The sequence below is a fragment of the Chiloscyllium plagiosum genome, chromosome 23 (assembly GCF_004010195.1).
Source record: "Chiloscyllium plagiosum isolate BGI_BamShark_2017 chromosome 23, ASM401019v2, whole genome shotgun sequence".
Taxonomy (NCBI): domain Eukaryota; kingdom Metazoa; phylum Chordata; class Chondrichthyes; order Orectolobiformes; family Hemiscylliidae; genus Chiloscyllium; species Chiloscyllium plagiosum.
Genome location: NC_057732.1, coordinates 27430229 through 27453788, shown reverse-complemented (window position 1 = coordinate 27453788; position 23560 = coordinate 27430229). Strand labels below are relative to the sequence as shown.

Genomic DNA, 23560 nt, shown 5'->3' with positions numbered 1-23560 from the left:
GTCATTTCTTCAAACATTTTCATATTTATCACCATACTTTCTATTCTATTTAACCAATCCACCTTTGTCAATTCTCAATTCATACCGGTGTAATTAGCTTTGCTTAAATTTAAGATTTTTGATGGTGACCACATTATGTTGCCTCCAAAGTTAAAATGAAATTCAATTAAGATATGATCACTTTCTCCCCTGCTGCTTTTTTTTTACAACCAAGATTACTAATTAACTCTGCCCCATTGCAAAAACAGAAAATAGCTTTATCACCAACTGGTTCAACAACTTCATGTTCCAGGTGCCTAACTCCAGTCTAAGGTTTAGGAGTCCCCACAATTATTGTATTGCCTTTGTTACACACTCCAATTATATATGTTTATAAATAGTTTGCCCAATAGTAGGCATCCCTCCCACATGAAATGAGTTATCTTCTCAAAGAATCCAAGAAACTTCACAATAATCTGTAATTTCACAGTAAGCTGAATCCTGGTGAATGGTTGAGAAGCCATAACTTCTTTTCTTTCTCAACATCATTAATAATATTATGATACAGGCATAAATGAATATAACAAAAAAACAGAGTAAATTAGCTTGCTGTGTGATGTCAGTTTTGGCTAATTTATGTGAAATTTTATAATATTTAACAGTCTTTTAAACTTCAAGTACAAAACAAAAAAAGGTTACTTCTATATTTTGGAGGAGAACTCCCCCCACAATTCCTCCTTTGACACTCGAGAAACAGTGGGATTAGAAGTTATTAATACCTTGTTCACCAAGATGAATAGCTTGTTCCACAGCAAACAGGCATCTCCGAGTAGAGGTTCTGAAACATAAAATGTTCCAAATCAATATAAATCAATTCATAGGCTGTACCAACTAATTTTGTTAAGTGAATTCCTGTGTCCTCAATTTCTACTTTAACGTGAGTTTCTTTTTCCACAGAATTGGTTTTTCAAGATGCAACTACTATGCATTAGTAGTTTTACCTGTTATATGTAAACTCCACATCCATAGGCTCCCCTCCATAGGCTTGCTGAAATGAAGAATTAAACTTCAGTACAAGCTCATCTTCATACACCTGCACCAGGAGATCAGAGGGAAAATGTGTTTACTTTAAGTACAGAAAGATTAACATTTTTTTAATATCCAAAGCAGCAAAGGCAAAATTACAAAGAGCTTTGGAATACATAAATTATAGAGTCACAGAGATCTGACAAAGCCATGCTGAAGTAAAGGACCTCAACTGCAGCATTAATGTAGTTTCTGTGTATCTGCTAGGTCGAGGATGGAAATTGCCCAGGAGGGTATGAAGCCACACTGACCGCCTAACTGTCTTCTGTGGCCTTGTCCATACTCACTAACTCTAATGGTTGATGTGTGATATATGTGATGCCCAGTAGACACTGCAAGGATTGGAATACTTTGTGGAAACTATAAAGAATATAACTTGGCTTGCTAAGTTTCCCTTCATTGTATTCAAATTATTTAAAGGAACAAATAAAAAAGGCTAAAGTTGTGATCCATATTGAAGAGAGGTAACTAAAGTTACGGAGATGGAATCATTATGGATTTCCAGAATTCATCTGATGACGTTCCTTGGAAGAGACAGTTCATGAAAAGCTGAAGCCTATGAGATTGAAGGCTAATTAGTGATCTGCTTGGAAAATTGGCTGATCAGCATGAAACAGAGAGAGTGATAGCAAGGAGGAAATCTGAACAATTGGATATGAAGACTGATGTACCATGTATCTGTAGTGGGTCCTCTTCTGTTCAGCATATTTATTTCAGACATGAGAAGTGGACTCGAAAGTCACACAACTACATTCATTGATGGCACAAAAACATGCAGCATCATAAGCAGTATAAAATCCATCAGTATCTCCTTGTAAATTTGCATGAATGGGCAAAACACTGGCCAATGGATTTCAATCGAGAGAAATGAGAGGTCATTCAATTTGGACTTGTTAGAACAGGAGACTTTATAAATTTGGCAAGGCTAGAAGCAGTGGAGGTACACAAGAACATGAAGGTTCAGTTACATACATCTACTAAAATGCTTTGAATGGAGACAACAAGTAATTAAAAACAGGCTAAAGGAATGTTGGCCCTTAAATCTGGATGATTAGAAGTCACCCTTCAGCTCTACAAAGTCTTGCTTACAGGAAAATAAAACAGTAAAACTTGGAAGCTACAGCACAGGACCATGCTAGAGTCCCACATTGAAGAATCAAGACAAGTTCAGACCAGTTTCGTCATTTCCAAGTTTCACTGCTTTTTTTCCTTTTGTCTGACCATCAAAGTAGAGGACTTTAAATTACCATCCTAACAAGGGTAGCATGGACTAACCAGAATAACAGATATACTCCAAGGGTTAAATTACAGAGAGATTATACAAACTAGGGCTGTATTCCCTGGAATTTAGAAGATTAAGAACTGATATGATCAAATTTTTCAAGATATTAGAGGAATATATAGACTAGATACATGGGAGGTATCCTGCTGGTTGAGAAATCTTGGGTTAGGGAGGAGTCTAAAAACTAGAGACAGACCTTTAAGATTGATATTAGCAAACATTTCTACACAGAAAGGGTGAAAGAACTTTGGAACTCTTTCTAACTAGCAACCTCTACACTAATGATAAATTTAAAAATCAGGGATAAGATAGAAGAGCAACAGTAGCATAATGGAGTTACGTCACAGATAAGTGAACATCTCATCATCTGGCAGAACAGCTCAAACGCGCTAAACGGCCTCTTTCTGTCTCTGGAATTGTAATGCTCTGAACAAACATATTTACTTACCAAGAATTTGTTAAATATAAAACACTACATTTTAGCACAAGTCAGCAGGTTCAGAGGGAGAGTAGGTGAGAAATTTGTAAAGGCAAGCACAGTAACCATGAGATAATTCACATTTATATAGAATCCCCAGTGTAAAAGGAGTCGATTTGGCCCATGGATCCCACACAGATATCACCTTCCCCCCCCCCCCCCCCTACCAAAAGCATCCCTACCAGACCCACCCACATACCCTGTATATAGGCAGAAGTGGGCACTGCAGATTCTGGAGATTAGAGTCAGGATGAGAGTGATGCTGGAAAAGCACAGCAGGTCAGGCAGCATCCGAAGAGCAGGAAAAATTGATGTTTCAGACAAAAGCATCGATTTTGTCCAAAACATCGATTTTCCTGTTCCTCAGAAGTTGCCTAACCTGCTATGCTTTTCCAGCACCACTCTCATCTTGACCCTTACCCTGTATATCTCATGGCTAATCGACCTAGCCTGCATATCCCTGGACACTGTGGGCAACTTAGAGTTGCCAATCCAGCTAACCTGCACATCTCTGGACTGAGGGATGAAACCCTTGCAGATAAGAGGAGAATGTGTGCACATAGTCGCCCGAGGCTAGAATCAAACCCCGGTCCCTCAGTGAGGCAGCAGTGCTAACCACTGAGCCATGGTGTTGCCCCTAACATTTAATTAAGAGATGCCCCCTTTAAGCCAGAGAAGCTTATTTCCTGACCCCAAGTGGACATCATTGGAAACATCCTATCAAAATTAATAAGAACACAGCAAGAACACAAGGACAGATGTAGTGAATTCACACACACTCAGTTAGCCCATTGCCGATCCCTGTTAGAACTCCATTTCTCTGAACTTAGTGTGAATAGAAAATGTAATATCAACTGGGACAAAATGTTTAAGAGATCCAGCCATTAGTGCAAGGGTGAACATTGAGAGGTAACAACTGATTTTTCTTCTAAATTAACACAAATATTTGAATATTAGGTGGCACAGTGGCTCAGTGGTTAACCCTGCTGCCTCACAATGCCAGGGACCTGGGTTCAATTCCAGTCTCGGGTGACTGGCTGTGTGGAGTTTGCACATTCTCCCAGTGTCTGTGTGGGTTTCCTCCAGGTGCTCTGGTTTCTTCCCACAGTCCAAAGATGTGCAGGTCAGGTGAACTGGCCATGCTAAATTACCCATAGTGTTCACAGATGTATAGGTTAGGTGCATTAGTCAGGGGAAATGTAGAGTAATAGAATAGGGCAAAGGGTCTGGCTGGGATACTCTATGGAGGGTCGGTGTGGACTTGTTAGGCCAAATAGCCTGTTTTCACACTGTATGATTTCTATGATTCTACGATATTGATGCAATAAAATCCTTTTAAAATTTCCATAATGCCATAATTTCCGTCATATAGTTGTAGCTGAGAATTTTGTTTTAAATGCATTGTACGCAGTTGGGTAAGAAAGTGGAATGTTTAAATACTAAACTGAATTAGGATCTGCACATTTCCTAGAATATTGTTAGCCCAGAGTCAGGTGAAGCCTACTTACCTCCAGTACAAAGCCAGAATATCGTACTTCAGATTCTGTATAACATGAATTCTTTAATATGATTCGGTCACCTAATGGCAAAGAAAATAAATTTCAAAAAATTTTTAAAAAGTTAATAAATATTAAGGCATTTGTCCAAATAACAGCGTTTCAAAAATCCACTTTCCATTCACCAATGATTTGATGTACCCTTCATGTCAATAACTGGAGAAAGAATCAGTCAAGTTTCTTTCTCATCCCCAAACGATTTGCCTCAAGGATATAACCTTGAACATAAAACACAACCTGAATGAGAGTTCAGTTGAAAATTACAGGTTATGCTGTTTCAAGCTATTTAAATTTTTGACACTACATTTCTGTTTTGCTGTGTTATTTATATTGTTTATTTCAAAGTATTGGTGAATTCAACATTTTCACTGTAATAACACACAAATTGTGTTATCTGTATATTTTCATGTTATCAGCAATGGAATACAGTATTGCTTTCAAACGGTAATTGTGGGGCATTTCCTTTTGCTCAGCAGATAATTGCACGAGCTATACTGGAGCCACACTTCAACTTTAATCTCCTTTCTATATCAATAAGAGGCCTTACCACTAATTGCAAATAACAAGACACGTTATTTCCCCCAGAGTCACTAACAGCATAACTTTCTAAACTAGTTTGACAAGGAACTGCTTTATTGATGAAGAAGTCATTGTTCAAATGATTAGGTGAACAAAAAAAAAATCCAAATGATACAAAAATCACTGAGTTCTCCCAGTGTGTTGGCGCTTTGAGAACTTGCTCTGTGCAAGTTAGCTGCCATTTCTTACATTACCACAATGACCATACTTCGAAAGTACTTCACGGCCAGGATGCATTTTGGGACATGGTGTAAGGCATTATATAAATACCAAAGCTCTTGTTTCTCCCTCTCTCATGGGTCCCCTCAATGATACTGAATGTCTGATAAACCCATACAAATCTTTCTCAGCACTTTGGGACAAACACTACATAAACCCGGATAGCTACTAGCTTTAAATATTTCCACCAGCTTGTCTCAGACTGTGATTCCAAATAACAAAGTTTGAATTTTACTTAGGATATTTTTGGTGATGTACTATGTGAATACCTTTTTTTCTAGAAGGTCGTAAGAATGCTGATTAACAGAAAACGGTATGTGGCTTTTTCATTTGTACACAATAACATTCCAAATATGACTAAAACCATACTTCTCCCATCCTGATCAGCCTTGCTTGCTATCTCTGGTTTTCCTTTTAAATATTACTTCTCATTGGTACTCCTTCCCAATTCCAGTTTCCTTTGAGTACTCTTCTGCTTTTGTAGGTAGATTTAATAGCCATTCTCCACCTTTTGTTTACTCCTTACCCCCTCCCTCCACCCTATCTTCTGCATTCAAACCGATATTTGCCTAGCTACCAGTAGTTAGAGGGTCACCAAACCTGAACCAGACTCTGATTTCTCTTCACAGATGCTGCCAGACCTGCTGAGCTTTTCCAGCAACTTCTGTTTCTGATGCATAGCATCTGCAGTTCTTTCAGTTCTTACTTGCATCAATTCATTTTTAGGTTTAAAATGCTGGATTTGTACTTGTCTTTCTTCAGCAGAATATCTGCATCCTGTTCCTGACACTTTAGTCAGTAGCTCTCTTTTAACTTGCTATTGTGCTTTTTGTTTAAAACCAACAACTGTGCTTCAAACTTCATAATGGCAGTTTTATGGAACTGAATCAATACAGCTATATTTAACATACCTCACAGGATGCTGCAAAATTAGTTTTGTGGCCACACCATTTGGCATCATATTCATGAATGAATTATTGAGCTAGAAACTTAAATTGACCCTGATATCTAATAGAAATAGAGTTTCAAAAGCTGAGATTGAGGTAACTGTGGTGAATACGCAAAATGTCCTTTCAAACACAGGGCAACTGTTCAAATCTTAGCCCGCAGAGAGTCTGTAAATGAATTTTACGTCCAACTAACCAACAGATACCGACGGCCGGCCTTCAACCAACCCTGGCACCTCCAGAATAAGGAAGTCCCCTTTCTTTCTCAAGGTCACGTTGGGAATATTAAATTCTCTCATCTCCATCTTGGCTTTGATCTCTTCCAGCCACAGAAGTGTTGAAAAATGATCTTTATATTTTGACATGCTCAGAGTCTTTAAAAAAAAAACAAAACAAACATTCACTTTAAGCAGAGATTAAAAAAAAAGAACTGGATACAAATAAATTACTAACCTCTGAAAGATTTGGCTGAATGGTCAGGATATCTGCATCCCTTTCAATGCACTCTTTTAATCTCTCAGGCACAGCATACTGTGGAAGAAAGCTAGGTATGCGCCGTCTGGCCAGTCTAGACAGAATATTAACAAAGTTAGACGTGCTGTTGTTCAAAACCTCTAAGTACTTTGCATTGACTATACAATCTGAACTGAAGGCAAATCAAGCAGACATTTAACCTTTTCATTAAATTCACCAAGTGGCGAATCTGGCTGTTTTTTACTTGAAAGTAGATTTTAATCCTACTTGTAACTAATCTATAAAATGGTAAGTGCTTAAAAAGGGCCAGGAGAATAAATGTTAAAGAGTATTATTAAACTTATCAGAAGAGTAGGTATTGCACAGGGGCAGTTTGGAAAAGCTGCTGAATGGGATCTTTTGAAGTGTACAGCTACAGATGTGACTTTGTGCCTTTAACACCAGGTAATAGGATGAGAATTGCTATAGAGATAGGGATGAGAAGGAGCACACAAAAAGTTTTTACAAAGTACTCAGCCCCTTACTGCACTCCTTAGAGATTCATGACTATGTTGGTAAATTCAGTTCTAACTCTATTTAGAAATTTGCTGATGACACCACTGTAGTGAATTGAATCTCAAACAATGACGCGACAGAGTACAAGAAAGAGATACAGCGCTTAGTGGCATGGTGTTAGGACAACAATATCTTCCTGAATGTCAGCAAATTCAAGGAGCTGGTCATTGACTTCAGGAAGCAGAGTGGAGGACATGGCTCTGTTTGTGTCAATGGTGCTGAGGTGGACGTGGTTGAACGCTTCAAGCTCCTCGGAACAAATATCACCAACAATCTACACTGGTCCACCCATATCAACGTTCAGTCAACAAAGCACAACAACACCTCTACTTCCTCAGAAGGCTAAGGAAATTCGGCATGTCCACAAATGACTCTTACCAATTTTTACTGATGCGCCATAGAAAGCATCCCATCCAGATGCTTCGCAGCTTATATGCAACTGCTCTGCCCAAGACTGCAAGAAATTTAGAAGGTTGCAAATGCAGCCCAGTCCATCATGAAAACCACTCCCCTTCCACTGACTCCATCTACATTACCCGCTCCAGAAAGCAGGTCTCAAAGACCCCTCTCACCCTAGTTATACTCTCTTCCACCCTCTTCTGTTGTGGAGAAGTTACAAAAGTTTGAAAATACATTTCAATAGATTCAAGAACATTTTCTTCCTTGCTGTTATCAGACTTATAAACAGACCGTTCATATATCAGAGTTGATCTTTCACCACACCTTCTCTGTAGCTGTAACAGTATATTCTGCATTCTGTTATATTATCTTGGTGTACCTGTATAAGGTATTGTTTGGTTGGCATGCAAAACAATACTTTTCACTATATCTTGATACATGTGACAGTAACAAATTAAATCAAATCAACATTGCTCACTATATTGTCTGATGTTACAGGTATATAGTCAGACCTGTAGCTGCACACTTCCACCACTGGATGGAGCTCTAAAGGATCACATTCAGCAGCTTTTCTAGACTACCTCTGCATCTGCCGTTCAGTTTAATAATGCCCTATGACAGTTTGAGTCCTGGCCCTTTTTAAGCACTTACCATCTTACAGACTGGTTGACGTAACTGTAACATTTACATTTAAAAACTCTTTGCTCTATTATCCCTAGTTTTAACTTTGTTCCAATTTGGGATTAATTTTGATTAATTCATCCTTCCACATCAGTTAAAAAGCCTTGCTTCTGGTTACTTTTCTCACCCTGATTTAGGATTCTCATCAGGAACTTCTACAGTCCATCATTCCACTGATGATATTTAATATATGACATGCTCAAACTTTCAAGTTCATTAACAAACATCGTTCCAGAAAGCTATAATTTCAACCACATTTCTTTGCAAGGAAAGAAGATTGGAACAGAATTCTGTTTAGCGCATCTGGGAGACGAGACACACCCAACTGCTTTTATGGAATGTGTAATTTGACCTTGTCAGCTCGAGAGTAATTCTATGTTCTTCACAACGTCCAGCCATTGTTACACAGGCAAACAGACTTCAAAGCTAATAATGTTGCTGTAACTGTATTGTATAACAAAGGAAAATGATGCAGTAGCATGTACGAAATATAGTTATATTTCCCATTTCATCTGTTCTTCTCAAATACAAATAAATTATCACAGTAGGATTGATATATTAATGCAGCACCTCAAAAGGTGTGAAAGCAGATTCATTATATTTACTGATGAATCAAACCCTGGCCATTAGAAAATAAACACAGAATCCCTACAATGTGGAAACAGGCCATTTTACCCATCGGGTCCACACCAACCCTCCAAAAGAACAATAACATATTTAATTCAGACTTCAATTAGTCAGTTACTGGGTAGACTCAATTCCGCACCCGATTTCTAAGCAATGAGCTCATGATTTAGTTTTTAAAAAAATGCAAATCCACACAACCACATCCCGTAGGAGGCACAGTTACTCTGATTTCATAATTTTCTCATCACATGTTGCTCATCATTTTCTTGTTACTAAAAATACTGAATCTTCTGATTAAGACAATACCACATCTGCTGGCATAACATATCAAAAATGTATGATACCTTGAAGGATTTCTCACACTCACAACTGTGAAGTTCGTTTCTTTTTGATCTGATTGAAAGGATTTGGATTGTATGGGGTGATAGCTGGATCTTGGTACCAGTAGATATTCCTCATCACTTGTTACATCCACCTCCACATAACATCCCATCATAAAATTATTAAAATAAAGCAAGAGAAAATCTTTATTACGACCAGGATTTCTGCAAAACAAAAATACAATAATGTAAAAAAAGTATAATTATTGCAATTTGTTTAAAACAATACATATTTCAAATAAAATAAATGCTATTTTAAAAATCCATCCTGGCATATGTCAACTCTTTCTCCAATGACAATTTATGCACATCACAGTGAAGTCTATAATATAGAAATCCATTACATTTCAGATTTGAATAAAAATACTAGTTTTTTTTTGCCACTCTAAATGCAGAAGTTATTGGAAATTGAATTATACACTGCATGACAAAGGGAAACTTAAGACTGTGACAATTTGCATCTATCTGAATCAACTTTTCCTTTTAAAGAAGTTAGTACACTAAAATATCATCCACACTGCAAACTGTGGGGAAGCAGGTACATGAGTCTTGTTATATTGCACTGTTTTCCATCAGGATTTTGAAACATGGTCACCATATTTGCCACACAACATAACATACACAACATTGATAAAACAAACATGCAATCTTTTGGAAAGATATTTGATCAAGATCAGTAAGCTCACTGCCAGAACATGGAGAACATCTTTAAAGGGTTTTGCAATCCAAGTATTCCACCAATTTTACATTGCTATATACACACCTAAAAGATGATGACAATCAAGTATTGGAAATATTCTATTTATGACAGCATGTTCCAATTTATTTTTAAAAAATTCTTTAATAAATTGTATCTGAAGAATCGACAAAAAAAATCCACATACTGACATCAATGCTTGGATGTTTATCTTGCTTGTGCTTAACTAACTGCCATCCCAAATATTTACATATTTTAAGCAAAAATAAATACTATTCAAACAAAATTCACAGTGTCACTTAAACTAACTTTTGGCTCATGGTCTAATCTCTCCCTTTGTGCCAGCCTCCTGTTCCTTTCAGTTACTTGTTGCAACAGGTCTATGAAGATGAAAGCTGGAATGTTACTGTAGCTTGTTGTTGCTGAATGTCCCAGCTTGCTAAAATTGCACATTCCAACCTGCATCCACAACTCACATACTTCAATTACTTTGCGAAAAGTGCTATCAATAGTATAACAAAATAGTTCAAAACCATCCCATGTCATTAGTTTCCCCAAGAGAATCTGAGGTGAAATGGACACACAAGCAACTGGATCTAGCAACTGTGGGTGGCACGGTGGCACAGTGGTTAGCACTGCTGCCTCACAGTGCCTGAGACCCGGGTTCAATTCCGGCCTCAGGCGACTGACTGTGTGGAGTTTGCACGTTCTCCCCGTGTCTGCGTGGGTTTCCTCCGGGTGCTCCGGTTTCCTCCCGCGGCCCAAAGATGTGCAGGTCAGGTGAATTGGCCATGCTAAATTGCCTGTAGTTTAGGTAGGGGTATGGGTGGGTTGCGCTTCGGCAGGGTCGGTGTGGACTTGTTGGGCCGAAGGGCCTGTTTCCACACTGTAATGTAATGTAATGTAATGTAATGTAATCTAATCTAATCTAATCTAGCAACTCAGACTGGACAACAGTAGGTGCTGTGGGCCATCAACAGCAACAGAATTGAACTCCAGCACCATGTGCAACCTCATGGCCCAGCATATTCCCCCAAACAACCACTATCATTGAGGCAGGGTTTCAACCTTGCTTCACAGTGGAGAGTGCAGCAGAAGCAAAACATGAAAGTAAGCAGGTGAAACTACCAAACAGAACTATTTGCATGCCAAACATCATAAGCAGCAAGTCATAGAGGAACTAAGTGATCCCACAAACAATGGAGCAAATCTAAGCACTGCCGTCCTGCCACATCCAGTTATGAATGGTGGTGGACAATTAAACAACTCATAGGAGGAGGCGGCTCCACAAATATCCCTAATGATGTAAGAGACTAACACATCAGTTGAAAAGGTAAAGCTGAAGCATTTGCATCAATCTTCAGCCACAAGTGCTAAGTAGATTATCTGACTCCGCCTCCTCCAGTGGTCCCCAGCATTGCAGATACCACTCTTTAGCCAATTTGATTCATGTCATGTGATATCACGACACAGTTGGGGATACAGCAAAGCCCATGGGTCCTGACAACATTCCGACAATAGTACTGAAAACTTGTGTCATTTCCTAGCCAAGCTGTTCCAGTAGAGTTACAACATTGGCATCTACCTGACAATATGAAAAATTGCCCAGGTATGTACTGTACATAAAAAGCAGGACAAATCCAACCTGGCCAATTACTACCCCATCAGTCTTCTCTCAATCATTAGTAAAGTGATGGACGGTGTCATCCACAGTGTTATCAAGCAGCAGCTGCTCAGCAGCAACATGTAACTGATGTCCCAGTTTGTGTTCCACCAATGCGGGAAAAAGACTGGTCAACTATTACCAAACTAGAAAGTAGGAATTTCCTGATCTACTTTGGGGCGATTTATACATTTAAAATCAGAAAGAAAAATAGGAATTTTTCACATTCACCCTAAATTAGCCGAGACTTTCAATTTCTATGCCATCATTTTTTGGGGATCATAAATATATTGAAATTCAAGCATTAATGAAGAATTAAAGTTTGATCTAGCTATTTTTAAACAATAGATAGTTTTGTGCATCAATATTCTCGTTGACAATTAATTTTCAATAGTAAAACTCTTACTTTGCTTCACACATGAGTTTTATGTAGGCTTTTCCACCAGGTAATATTTGCAGCAGACTTTCACCAATTTCTTCATTTGGGCTGAGGTCGTGCGTCACCTTTTCACATTTTACATGAGCATCATCAAGAGTTTGCAGACAACTGAGCTGAGTTATGCAATTTGCAGAGGCTGATGATAGATTATTCAGGAATTTATCGTCTCGAGTGCTTTGTGAATTAAGTGAACCACCTTGCATGGATGATGTTCTTTCCGGAGGTGAAGATACAATTTTCTGATCAAAGGTCACACTGGGAAGCTTAGAATCTTGCTGATCTGATTCTCTGGGCAGAAAAGAGCCAAGGGCCATACATGACGACTGGGATTGAGTCATTCTACAGTTGGATGCAAATTTAGTGTGGGTCTGTTGTTTGGATCCATTTTCAAAGGCAGTGAGTAATTGGGGGGATGTCATAAAGAACTGATTGTCTCTCTCCCATCCCGCCAGCTTATACTTTAAAAGGCTTTGTGCCTCCTTTCCTTTGTTCCTGAAATCAGAAAATGACAGAAATAAAATAAATAAAAAGGGTCATCGATTATACAAATACAACTTACATCACTCCCTCCATTACTTTGAGAGTTAGAAAACCACACACATTTAATAAGGTGCCCAGAAGTTTTCAGACTCAAGTGACAGCACTTCTCAAATCTGACTCAATATCATTCAATTCAGTTTGGTCAAATACTTCCTGCATGATTTTGTACCCTCAATGCTATTGTTAAAATACAACTGTTTATTCGATAGTACACTGCAAGAACATAGGAACAGGCCATTTAGACTGTTGTGCCTGTTCTGCCATTCAATAAAATTATGTTTGATAAGCAAAGTTATTTCACAGTCTCCTTTGCAGATATCCCTCAATGCCTTCGATTAACAAAAATCACTCTACCTCAGATTTAAAATTAATAACTGATCTGGCACCAAAAGAAATGGCACATATACTCTTAAAAAGCACCTAACACTGTGATTGGCGGTTGTATTTCAGCTGTTAAATTCAATTGATTAAATGTTGCACATGCAGTCGAGATTAGTGAAGTATCTAGCTGCCCTAGACAAGGATGGTGGAGAGCGTGAACCCCTTGGGGTGGAGCTTCACCAACTGTGCTATTAACCAAGGGCTTCCAATCCACTTTTCCCTCTAAAGGCTTCAAAGTTAACAAGATAACATTGAAACTTATAAACATTCTTGAGAGAGGAAAATAATTTTAGGTAAAACAAAAACAGCCAATGTATGGAAACTGTATGCTGACTAAATGAAAGCATATTCAACAATGTATATACAAGCTGTAATATTGAGGTTTATTTGTGGTTTTCCTGAAGATACTCAACATTCTATTTCACATTAACTTACTCAATCCACACCATCAAGTCTTTTTTCTCTCCTTGTCTGATGGTACCAAAGTCAATCTTCCTTGTAATTTCCAATCCTTCTTTGTGAAAGAACTCCAAGTCAATAGGGTCAAGATCTTTGCTTGTTATTGCAGGAACTGATGAACTGAAAAACAGCCAGATGTGAAAGTGCTACATTACTGGAAATTGCAATGTTCTCCCCAGACTGGCTTTTGCATCAGTACCTTCTGTTGCGTTGTTATGTATATTTGAAATACAGCTTTATTTAAACTGGAGAAATTCTTAGCAATTGGGCATTACGAATATACCAACTTATGTAACTACTCCAAATGTAATTCACACAATTTCAATTACTAATAAAATGTAGCTTTAATACTTGAAAATATATTGTGTTAATCTTAAAGGCTATATATATGTCCCTCCAGGGAGCAGCTGTCTTTTTTTATAGACAGAATGGGACACCTCAAGGAACAAGTTGCTAATTTTATGGAGGAACAGGCCAGAGGTGAGATATGGAGAGAGACGATGGAGAAAGGTAGAGCAAGAAACGTCAGATGTGGAAATACTCAACTTGTGTGATAACAATATCAGAAAAACACAAACATAACACAACAATCTCTTTGACTGATCTTAAGTTTAGATCTGTTCTCGCAGACGCTCAAGCGATATTTCATGGAGCATTATGAAGCTGTGAAAATGTTGCTTATGGAAGCACATTCAGTTCCACAAGCTTTTGTAAATGAAGATTATAGGATAGGAGTACATTCAGAGTCTAAGATGGGTATAAATTATCCTTTATGTTGAGGTTATACAGGACACGGGTGAGGTCTCTTCTGGAATATTGTGTTCAGTTCTAGTCGCCCAGTTATAGGAAGGATATTATCAAGCTGGAGAGGGTTCAGAGGAGATTTACCAGGATGTTGGCAGATATGGGAGGTTTGGAGTTATAAAGAAAGGTTGGATAGGCTTGGACGTTTTTCACTGGAGCGCAAGAATTGAGGGGTGACCTGACAGACGCTTATAAAATAATGAGGTATAGATAGAGTTAATGGTAGTTGTCACTTCCCTAGGATGGGGGATTTCAAGATCAAGGGAACACATTTGTAAGGTGAGAGGAGAGAGATTTAAAAAAGATGTGGGGCAATGTTTTGTTTTTACAGAGAGTGGTTCTTCTGTGGAATTAACCTCCTGAGAAAGTGCTGGATATGGGTACAATTACAATGTTTAAAAGACATTTGGATAGATACATGAATAGGAAAGATTTGGAGGGATATGGGCCAGGAGCAGGCTGGTGGGACTAATTTAGTTTGGAATTATGTTTAACGTAGACTGGTAAGACTGAAGGGTCTGTTTCCATGCTGTATGTTCTATGTTCTTTAATAGAATAGAGTCTTCTCTTCAAGAAGGAAAGGGATGCTTGAAAATATTAAATATTATCTGGTGTGAACAGTTCATTAGACTTTATCAGTTTATTTTGTGGCACAGTATACGATTTTGTAATATTTGGTTTGGTCCAATGCCATTTTTACTGTGCTGCTATTTGAATTTCTTCACCACCACAGATGCTGGCCCCCATGACTCAAACTCCAAATCCTATCAACCTTTTATTAACCTTATGACAAATTTTCTAATGCTCAAAAAGGCAGTGATTTCCTGTCTTTGTGACGCATAGACATGTCTTCCATGTGCACAATTCGACCTGGTGGGGTCAGTTGGGAGACAAGACCACAAACTAGAAGATTACATCATAAAACACACAAAAATATTATGCACTGACAGGGCGAGGATGATTGGGCTACAGAACAGTGTGAAGACAATATTTGGTGGGATTTGGAAAATACTGAAAAAAGGGAGAAAAGTAAATCACATGGTCCGAAGTGCCTATATTGCTTTGCGATGTGCTGGAGGAATTGTTTTGAATAAATTTTCAAAGTTTGTGATGCCCAAGCTAATTTGAGTAATAAATTAAATCCTGGAGACAGCAAACATAAACAGATGATGGGAAACAGATGCAGCTTGGGAACGTCATGTTATAGTTAAAGCTTACAAGAAGATTTTCTATGAAAGCCATCTCAATGGCACATCTATCTAGTTACGTGCTTTAATAGTGGGGTCAAATGCAAGCTGTGTCTATTACAACAACACATAATACTCCCTGAATTATTCAAACATTGGTCCAGGGACATTACTGAATATTGCCTGAAGACTGATCCCAAACTACAGGATACCGCTGCCTACAAAACAAAAGCAGTTTTTCTGTCATTAATTAAATTTTTTATAATTAAAACCAAAGTAAATAATAAGCAGACTAATCTATGTCATTTGAACTGATATAAAAATAGGAACGGATACTGAAAATTGTTTTAAAGGTTACTGTATATTCCAGTACTCCCCGAAAAAAAGTACATCTTCTTGCTGTTTGGAAATCATGTGTGATAGCATGCAGGTTAGACACACTTAATTTTGCAGCAATAGAGAAATATGACACACAATCATTCCTAACCAAAAGAGAAAAAGCTAAGGAAATGCAAAAAAAAGGAAGTCAAAATAATGGCTTCCACATTCCCAAACAATCAGAAGAGGAAGAAAACTTAGTACGATTTAAAATGCTGTTCACTCATGCACTTTGTTTTGCACTGCAATTTTGTTCAACACAAGTTTCTCAATCTGAAAGACTGTATGAAAATGTTGTTTTTGCATGTTCTTAAACACAGTCTGTACTGAATTCAATTTATCATTCTGTTTCATCATAGATAGCCCGTGGACAGTTTCCGTAAAATCTGAGTTACACAGAAACAAGTATTGTCACATAGGAGCTGGCCATATGACAGACAGGTTTATACTTGATTTTATTTCACAATGTGGTCAAATAATTTGTAAAGGAGAAAGTGAGGACTGCAGATGCTGGAGACCAGAGTTGAAAGATGTGGTGCTGGAAAAACCAGGCAGCATCCGAGGAGCAGGAGAATCGATGTTTCGGGCATAAGCCCTTCTTCAGGAATGAGGAAGAAGGGCTTATGCCCGAAACGTCGATTCTACTGCTCCTCGGATGCTGCCTGGCCTGTGTTTTTCCAGCACATTTTTCAAATAATCTGTAAAGACTTATACAGTTATGGGGTAATGAGGACAAGAAATCAGTTGTAGCTGAATTGCTACAGACAGGAATGGTGAGAATGCTATAGTTTTCTATCTTACTGAGGTACAATACTGAAATATTAAATTGATGGAAGAAACAAATGGTAGAGAGAAGGAATACAAAGAAATTCTGAGACATGATTTGTTTAGAGGTTTTGAACCAGAATGGAAAGGATATCCCAATAATTCAGCTCTAGTGTACTATTCATCATGCTTCCCTATAAAAATGGGACAAGTAGAGCTACATGGGATAAATTATATGTGCAGCATCATAGGGCATTTGCTGGGAAAAACTTGGAGAGCTACAACAACTACAGGTAGTTTTTTTTAAATTAAAAGATAGATATTGGTATTTAACATTTAAAAACTCAGATCTGTTGAGTCTTTGAAATAGATGAACAGGTGCCTGACTTCTTTGTTTGAAAGTCCATATGTTGAATCTTTGGGGAAAAAAAAGCACATGAATATCTTTTTGAGCAGCTTTAAGACACCATTATATTATATGGACCTACTCTGAGGGGCAATAGTCCACAACTCTAGCCTGGCCCTGTCCCTCTAGGAAGAAATAACTTGGGCACATATTCTTTCAGAACACAAATAAGACGTCATAAAATGGTCCAACTTGACCCTGTGGATTCCATGGAAATGTGGATACATTTTTCAAATTAACTGAGAATAATTTAGCACTGTAATTAACCATTGTGTGGAAATTCACACCTCTGAAATGTTAACAAGTTACATAGCAATGATTGACTTAAAATAAAAATGAGGGGAAAACAAAATTTTGCAAAGTGGAGAGCGGCCAATCAAGCCAATTCTCTGCAACATCTATCCACTTATTTTCATTCTTCAACCCTATTTCTATACCTTTTAATTACTTGTTTTTAATGTATTCACTTTGCCTTTAAGGATAACTATACAAATGGCAAAAGGAAAGAATCTATTAGGATATTCTACATTTCAGCAACTGGTTAAATGCTATAAAACTCCTAATTGCTTTCTTTAGCTCTTTTACTGTAAGGAAAGAATGTTCAGTTTTCAAAAGCTTGTTTATGCACTATAGCATCACTTTAAAACATTAAGCCTAAAATCTTTGGTATAATGTGAAGAACTTTAAATTAGCATTATCGTAAAGAAGTCTCTAGGAAAAACAAAAGACCACAAGGTGTGAAAATGTTCACTTTTCTGAAAATAAAGAAGCAAATTAGAGAAGCAATGATAAATTAAGTGAGGTATCAACCTGGTGACCGCCATAACACAGGATTTCATGCATGTCCAACAGAGGAAGTGGTATAAAAAAGGTAGAGCTATACAATCCCACAACCAGTAGATCAGATCAAAGCTCTGTAGGCCAATTCTATATTAGGTTTTAAAATAAAAGACTGATCAACCAGGTTTCTTTAATAGAAGCAAAATTATTCCGATTTATTACATGATAAAACACATTCAATGAATATGCCAAACTGGTTAATAGAGTATAGTTATAAATGTACAAATATTTACGAATACAAATATTTTACTTCGGAATAACCTGATGTACACACTAGGTAAAGGAAAATGGGATATTCGCTTTGGAAAAAAAACACACTTTCGGCCAATAATGGTTAGTTCTTGAAGACAAAAAGTATAAGATGTGGACTGTTCAGATAGCTGTCATTCTGGAGTTTTGGCAAATTTGAACAGATCATTGACATCACAGATCACTGGATGTACAATAGTCTTTGGCATTTATTTCAAAGACTCAACAGATGTCTGGATTTCTGTTTTAAAAAAAAGTTAAATACCAAAGCACAGGGTCCAGGTGATATGTTCAATTTAATCATCTATATTATTTTTGACATTGCATTTGTTCAGGAAATATTAAGACAAACACCCTCAGAGATTTCCCATGCCAGAAACCAAGTTAGTTTTTTTTTCCTGATACCACACTGAAAGCACAAGGATGCAAGAACAGATAAGTTCAGCTGGGAAGTTTCTTTCCTTTAGCTGGCTGGACACCAACTCCACCTGCATCTAAGATACTTTTAAACAGATATCAGCTCTCTGGGAGCTTTAAGCCGAGGCAGGTGACCTCCAACAAACAAGTCTAGCAATTGGCTGAAACTAAGTGATTCCCAAGAAATGCCTTGTTAAAAATGCTCCAAAGTGACCATATTAAAAAACAAAACAATCCTGGTTTCCACAGAACTTTAAATCTATCCATTTTCACCAATTGTCAAAAAAAAATGAAGCCTACATAACAGCACATTTAAACAACTAACCCAAGGAGGAGCCTCCTCAATCCTCAATGCAGGAGAAAATCCAGCACATCAGTCCAGAGGCAAGGCTGAAACATTTGCAATCATTGTCAGTAAGTTATGAGTGGATGATCCATCCCAGCACCTGCTCAGGTCTCCAGTTTCACAGATCCCAGTCTTCAACCAACTCAATGCACGATATAAGGATGTAAATAATTGTCTCGGAGTGATGGACAAAGAAAAGCCACTGCCCTGGTCAAGTTGTCTCATCACTGCTGTATTCAGTAGCATCAAGTCAACATGTGGAGAATTGTCCAGTTATGTCCTACCCATAAAAAAGCAGGATAAATCCAATCTGGTCAACTATCACTCCATCAGTTGTCAGCAAAATGATGCAAGGAGTTGTCAACAGTGCTATCAAATAGCAGACAAAGCAATACCCTGCTCACTAATGTTCAGTTTGGGTTCTGGCAGGGAGACTTGATTCCTGACCTCATTATAGAGTTGGTTAAAATTGGGCCACAAGAACTGAACGGGAGAAGGGAAGTGAGAGCGCCTTTGCTGTCAAAGTACCATTTAATGAATGAAGTCAATGGGAATCACTGAGAAACACTCTGCTGGTTACAGTCATAACCGGAACAAATGAAGATGGTTGTTTGTGGCTCTCAGTTCCAGAATATCAGTGCAGGAGATCCTCAAGTTTGTGTCCTAGGACCAAAAATCTTCAATTATTTCAATGATGTCCCCCTCATCAGGGGGGTCAGAAATAAGGATGTTTACTGGTGATTGCAGAAGGCCCAGTACCATTCACAACTCAAAATTCTGAAACAAGGATTCACTCTTCCACCACTGACACATCAGTTTGCAACTCACAGAAGTTGCACTACAGCAATTCACCAAGACTCTTTCAAGCACCTTTCAAATCTGTGACCAGTAGCACTTTGAACAACAGGAACAGTGGATACATGGGAACAGTGGATACATGGGAACAGTGGATACATGGGAACAGTGGATACATGGGAACACTGCCACCCGATGGGGAATAGTATTGCTGTTTTATTTCTCACTGGATCAAAATCCTGGAATACTCTTCCTAATTATACCCAGCGTACCTATAGCTGATGGATTCCAGGCATTCAAGAAGGCATCTCACCACCATCTTCTCAAGGGAAATTGAGGTCAGGCAACAAGTGTTGGCCTTACCAGTGATAGCAATGTCTCATGAAAAAAAAAGGAAGAAAGATCAAACATTCCTGTTAACCTATTGCCAGTTGACAAAGCATTAATGGACCAACAGTCCATTTGACAGAACAGTACACAAAGCAGTCCGAATGGTAATATTTAAAAACAAGTAAGTGAACAAACATTTGGCAAACACATCAGTATAATTGTGAGGCTTGATTATAGCATACCTTTCTTTGTTTGCAGGTCCAATGCATAAAGCTCTCCACTGGTATAAAGACTGATTACTTTCAATAATCACTACATTAACCAAATCATCTTTTTTGGGCACATAAAGTTGCGGCATTCGGAGAGAATCAAGAGTGAAGAATATAATGTCATCCACTACACCACCTCGATGAAGAATTTGAGTTATTGGTACCTTCAAACAAGAAATGCAACAATAATACTCATTCTGACCAGTTGTGCAGATATGAAAAGTTACACGAGAAATTTTCTACCAACACAAATATTGTTTCCAGGTTGTGCAGAATGTAATTTTATTCCCATTGAGCAGTAACATTGTTTGCAAAAGCATAAATTTAGCAGCAACAATATACCACACCGTGTACAATTCTGGTGGCCATATTAAGTAAAATGTATAGTCACACTGGAGTATGAAAGAACAAATATTTACAAGCATGATACCAGAAGCTTGAAGATATGCTTAATGGAGAACGAACTGATTGGATTTATTTTCTGAGAGGTGAACTTAGAAGGAACTACAAAGATTCCACATGTGTGGAAGAGCAAAATCGAAGACATTAATATCAGCAGCTGTAGAGAAAGAAAAGCAGTCAACATTTTGGATCTAATATGACTTGCCTTGAGAATTCAGTGACTGTCTGGCAAAGTGAAGCCAATGGAATGTTGTGTATGTAAATTATCAGGGAAAACAGGATAAGACTTAACAAGAGAAGACAAGGGGGAGGACAACTATCTCTCCTCTCTTGGTAGTAAGCCACTTCTTGCAGACTTGTTTTTACTTTCCAGGCATACACAAGGACAGCTATTAGCCAATTTGAACTCTACTGCAGTGGACTGGTGAGACCGAACATTCTCATGTACATACTGCCTGTTGGTGTGCTGTAAAGGTCACAGTTGAAGAAATAACTCCTGGTCAATGTGGTGTAGGTAAAGACCTTGTGACACTGAGTGCTGGAAGTCATTAAAAAAAGAGAGAGAATCAGGCAACGAAGGAATCTTTCCTCATCCAGAATCATGGAATGCAATCATAATCAAAAGGTGGCAGAACTACAGAATCTCAACTAACCTGCACAACTAAAGATCGTGAGGCTGACTTCATCTACCACTGTGAACACTAACAGTAATCTCCACTACAAAAGATGCGACATTCTATTAAGTGCTTTTTGCTAACATGTCAGAGACTGATTCCTATCTCTGTCTTTTAAAACCTTTCATCTTTTTGGATTAATCTCTTAATTCTACTGTGTTTGCGCTGTGTTATATTTTCTTGTACAGTCATTCATAAAGTTACACTTCTTGTAATTTAAAAAAACCTGTTTTGTTGGCATTTTTCAACCCAAGTGCATTTGCATCTGGAAGAAGGTGTGCACTAGGAAAGGACGCCTCTCTAACTTAACCTTGCTGCAACCTACCCAAGAATGGGTGAATAACGAGGGATGGAGTCAGTTCATCTCTCCTCACCCAAGTGAACAGTAACAAACCAGGGAAACTCGCCCAGAATATGGCCCTAAAGTATAGCCCTTGAAAAGTCATGAACAATATCATGATCTTGTTGGGGTACAGGTATCAGAACTATTGTCTTGGGCATTTGGGTTGTGAGTTGATGCATCTAAGGAAATTGTTCCAGGTGCATTCTTGGAGCTTGAGTGCTGATGTCTGCATAGTGACTTGAGTTACAGAAAACCTCAGTGGAGAAAAAATTGCTTTATCTCTTATTTTAAGTGAACAACCCCTGACTTTTAAACAGTGACAAACAACCTCTCCACATCTACCCCTCAGATTCCTCAGGATCCTATTATGTTTCAATCAAGTCATTTCTAACTCTAAATTCTATTAGATACAAGCCTAGCCTGTTCAACCTTTCTTCACAAGCCAGCTTGCCCATTCCAGTAATGATAACATTCTATGAGCACCCCTAGTGACTTGCTGTACCTGCATATTAATCTATTGTAATTTATGCACAAGAACACCCAGATCACGACACCCTGAATTTCTGTTATTAATAAAGGCACTGGAATATGGCAACTTAAACAATTTTCACTGTATTTTCAGTAAAACTACAAGTGACAATAAATGACTATTCTATTCTATGCTAGAGTACTGCACATCTTCATAATATGAGGTTTTCCACTTAAGATGGCGATTGGGAGAAAATTCCTGTCTCAGATGCTCATTGGTATTTAAAACTGGGTCCCTTCGGGAGCAAGAGAGATGGGATCATTGATATTTGAGGCTGGGTTAGACCGTGTAGTCAATGCCACACAGATCAACAATGCTCTTAGAGACTAGCGAAGCACATTTAAGGCACCAAATTTCTCACTCCTATTCCTCACACCAGCAATTAGACTTCACACACAGTTATCAAATCTTACAGCATAGAACAATGTTAATTTGCTTTGAAAATTCTTTCTAATAATTAGTCCCACACCAACTCACTCTTTAACCAAAGCCCAGCGACTTATTTTTCCTTTTCAAGTATTTATCAAAATATTTTTCTGAGGTTGTTGGTTTTCTAGCATCCATAGCAATTTGATATGTTAAAACTAAGTTGTCATCTCATCTCCCACTCCAAGGAGGAGAGATAGTCCACAGTAATTTCTCAGGGTCCCTGATATTAAAAGCTATAGTAGCTGTGTGATGTCAGACAAATCACAAAGTTTTGTCTGTTATTTCTTTTTGCGCTCGGGTAGAGAGGTTTCCATAAGTGAACTCTGTCTCTTGTCTTTTGAAATATTTCAGTAATTTTGAAGACTCCTTTAAACTCATCCCTCAGAAAAGACTGAGCCTGTTCATCTTTCAATAGATATGATTTTGCAGTTCTGGTATCATCTTGGTATTTTCCTTATGCATTCTCTCCTTTAGCTCTATAATCCTTCACTTAAAACAAAAGGGAGGCATGGCTGACTAAATTGTGTTGCTTGATAAAAGGGAGAGCAGAAGTGTTAAAAGATACAGGGTTTAGTTAAGGTAAGTTTGAGATTTAAAAGCAAAACGTAAATTGAAGTATCTGGAGTGTGTCCCGGGCACGTAAAAATGGTCTTACTGTAAACCCAACAGATATTTACATCTGCAAAAATATTTTCAAATATAAATTACCTGTTGCTCTAAATTATTAGTTCAATTTATGTTTTTAGATTGCAACTTGTTTCAGTTGTTTTTTTAAAAAAAGCAATAAGAGTCTTTGCATCTTTAATTAGTACTTACTTTATCAACTCTTTTATATCGAAGTGGTTTCAGGCAGTGGGCTTGGCTTTTCCAAGTTGTTGGTTCAATAGAGTATTGGGCCTGTACCCAGTCACCTTTATATGGCTGAAAACCTGGAAAATAAATCAGTAGCACTTTTGTACTTAAACTTGTCCAAATA

General features: G+C 37.9%; 1 protein-coding gene across 2 annotated transcripts in view; it reads right to left on the bottom strand.

Annotated features, from left to right (window-relative positions):
- Nucleotides 1-23560, bottom strand: part of mov10l1 (Mov10 like RISC complex RNA helicase 1) — a 74219-nt gene that overhangs the window by 28160 nt on the left and 22499 nt on the right. For both annotated transcript variants that reach the window (XM_043713732.1, XM_043713733.1), the window contains exons 6-15: nt 23401-23513; nt 20181-20371; nt 13398-13541; nt 12009-12533; nt 9207-9407; nt 6580-6694; nt 6323-6500; nt 4334-4404; nt 981-1072; nt 759-817 (exon numbers count right to left, since the gene is read on the bottom strand). In XM_043713732.1, coding sequence (XP_043569667.1) covers nt 759-817; nt 981-1072; nt 4334-4404; nt 6323-6500; nt 6580-6694; nt 9207-9407; nt 12009-12533; nt 13398-13541; nt 20181-20371; nt 23401-23513 — 1689 coding nt within the window. The remainder of the gene's footprint in view (nt 1-758; nt 818-980; nt 1073-4333; nt 4405-6322; nt 6501-6579; nt 6695-9206; nt 9408-12008; nt 12534-13397; nt 13542-20180; nt 20372-23400; nt 23514-23560) is intronic.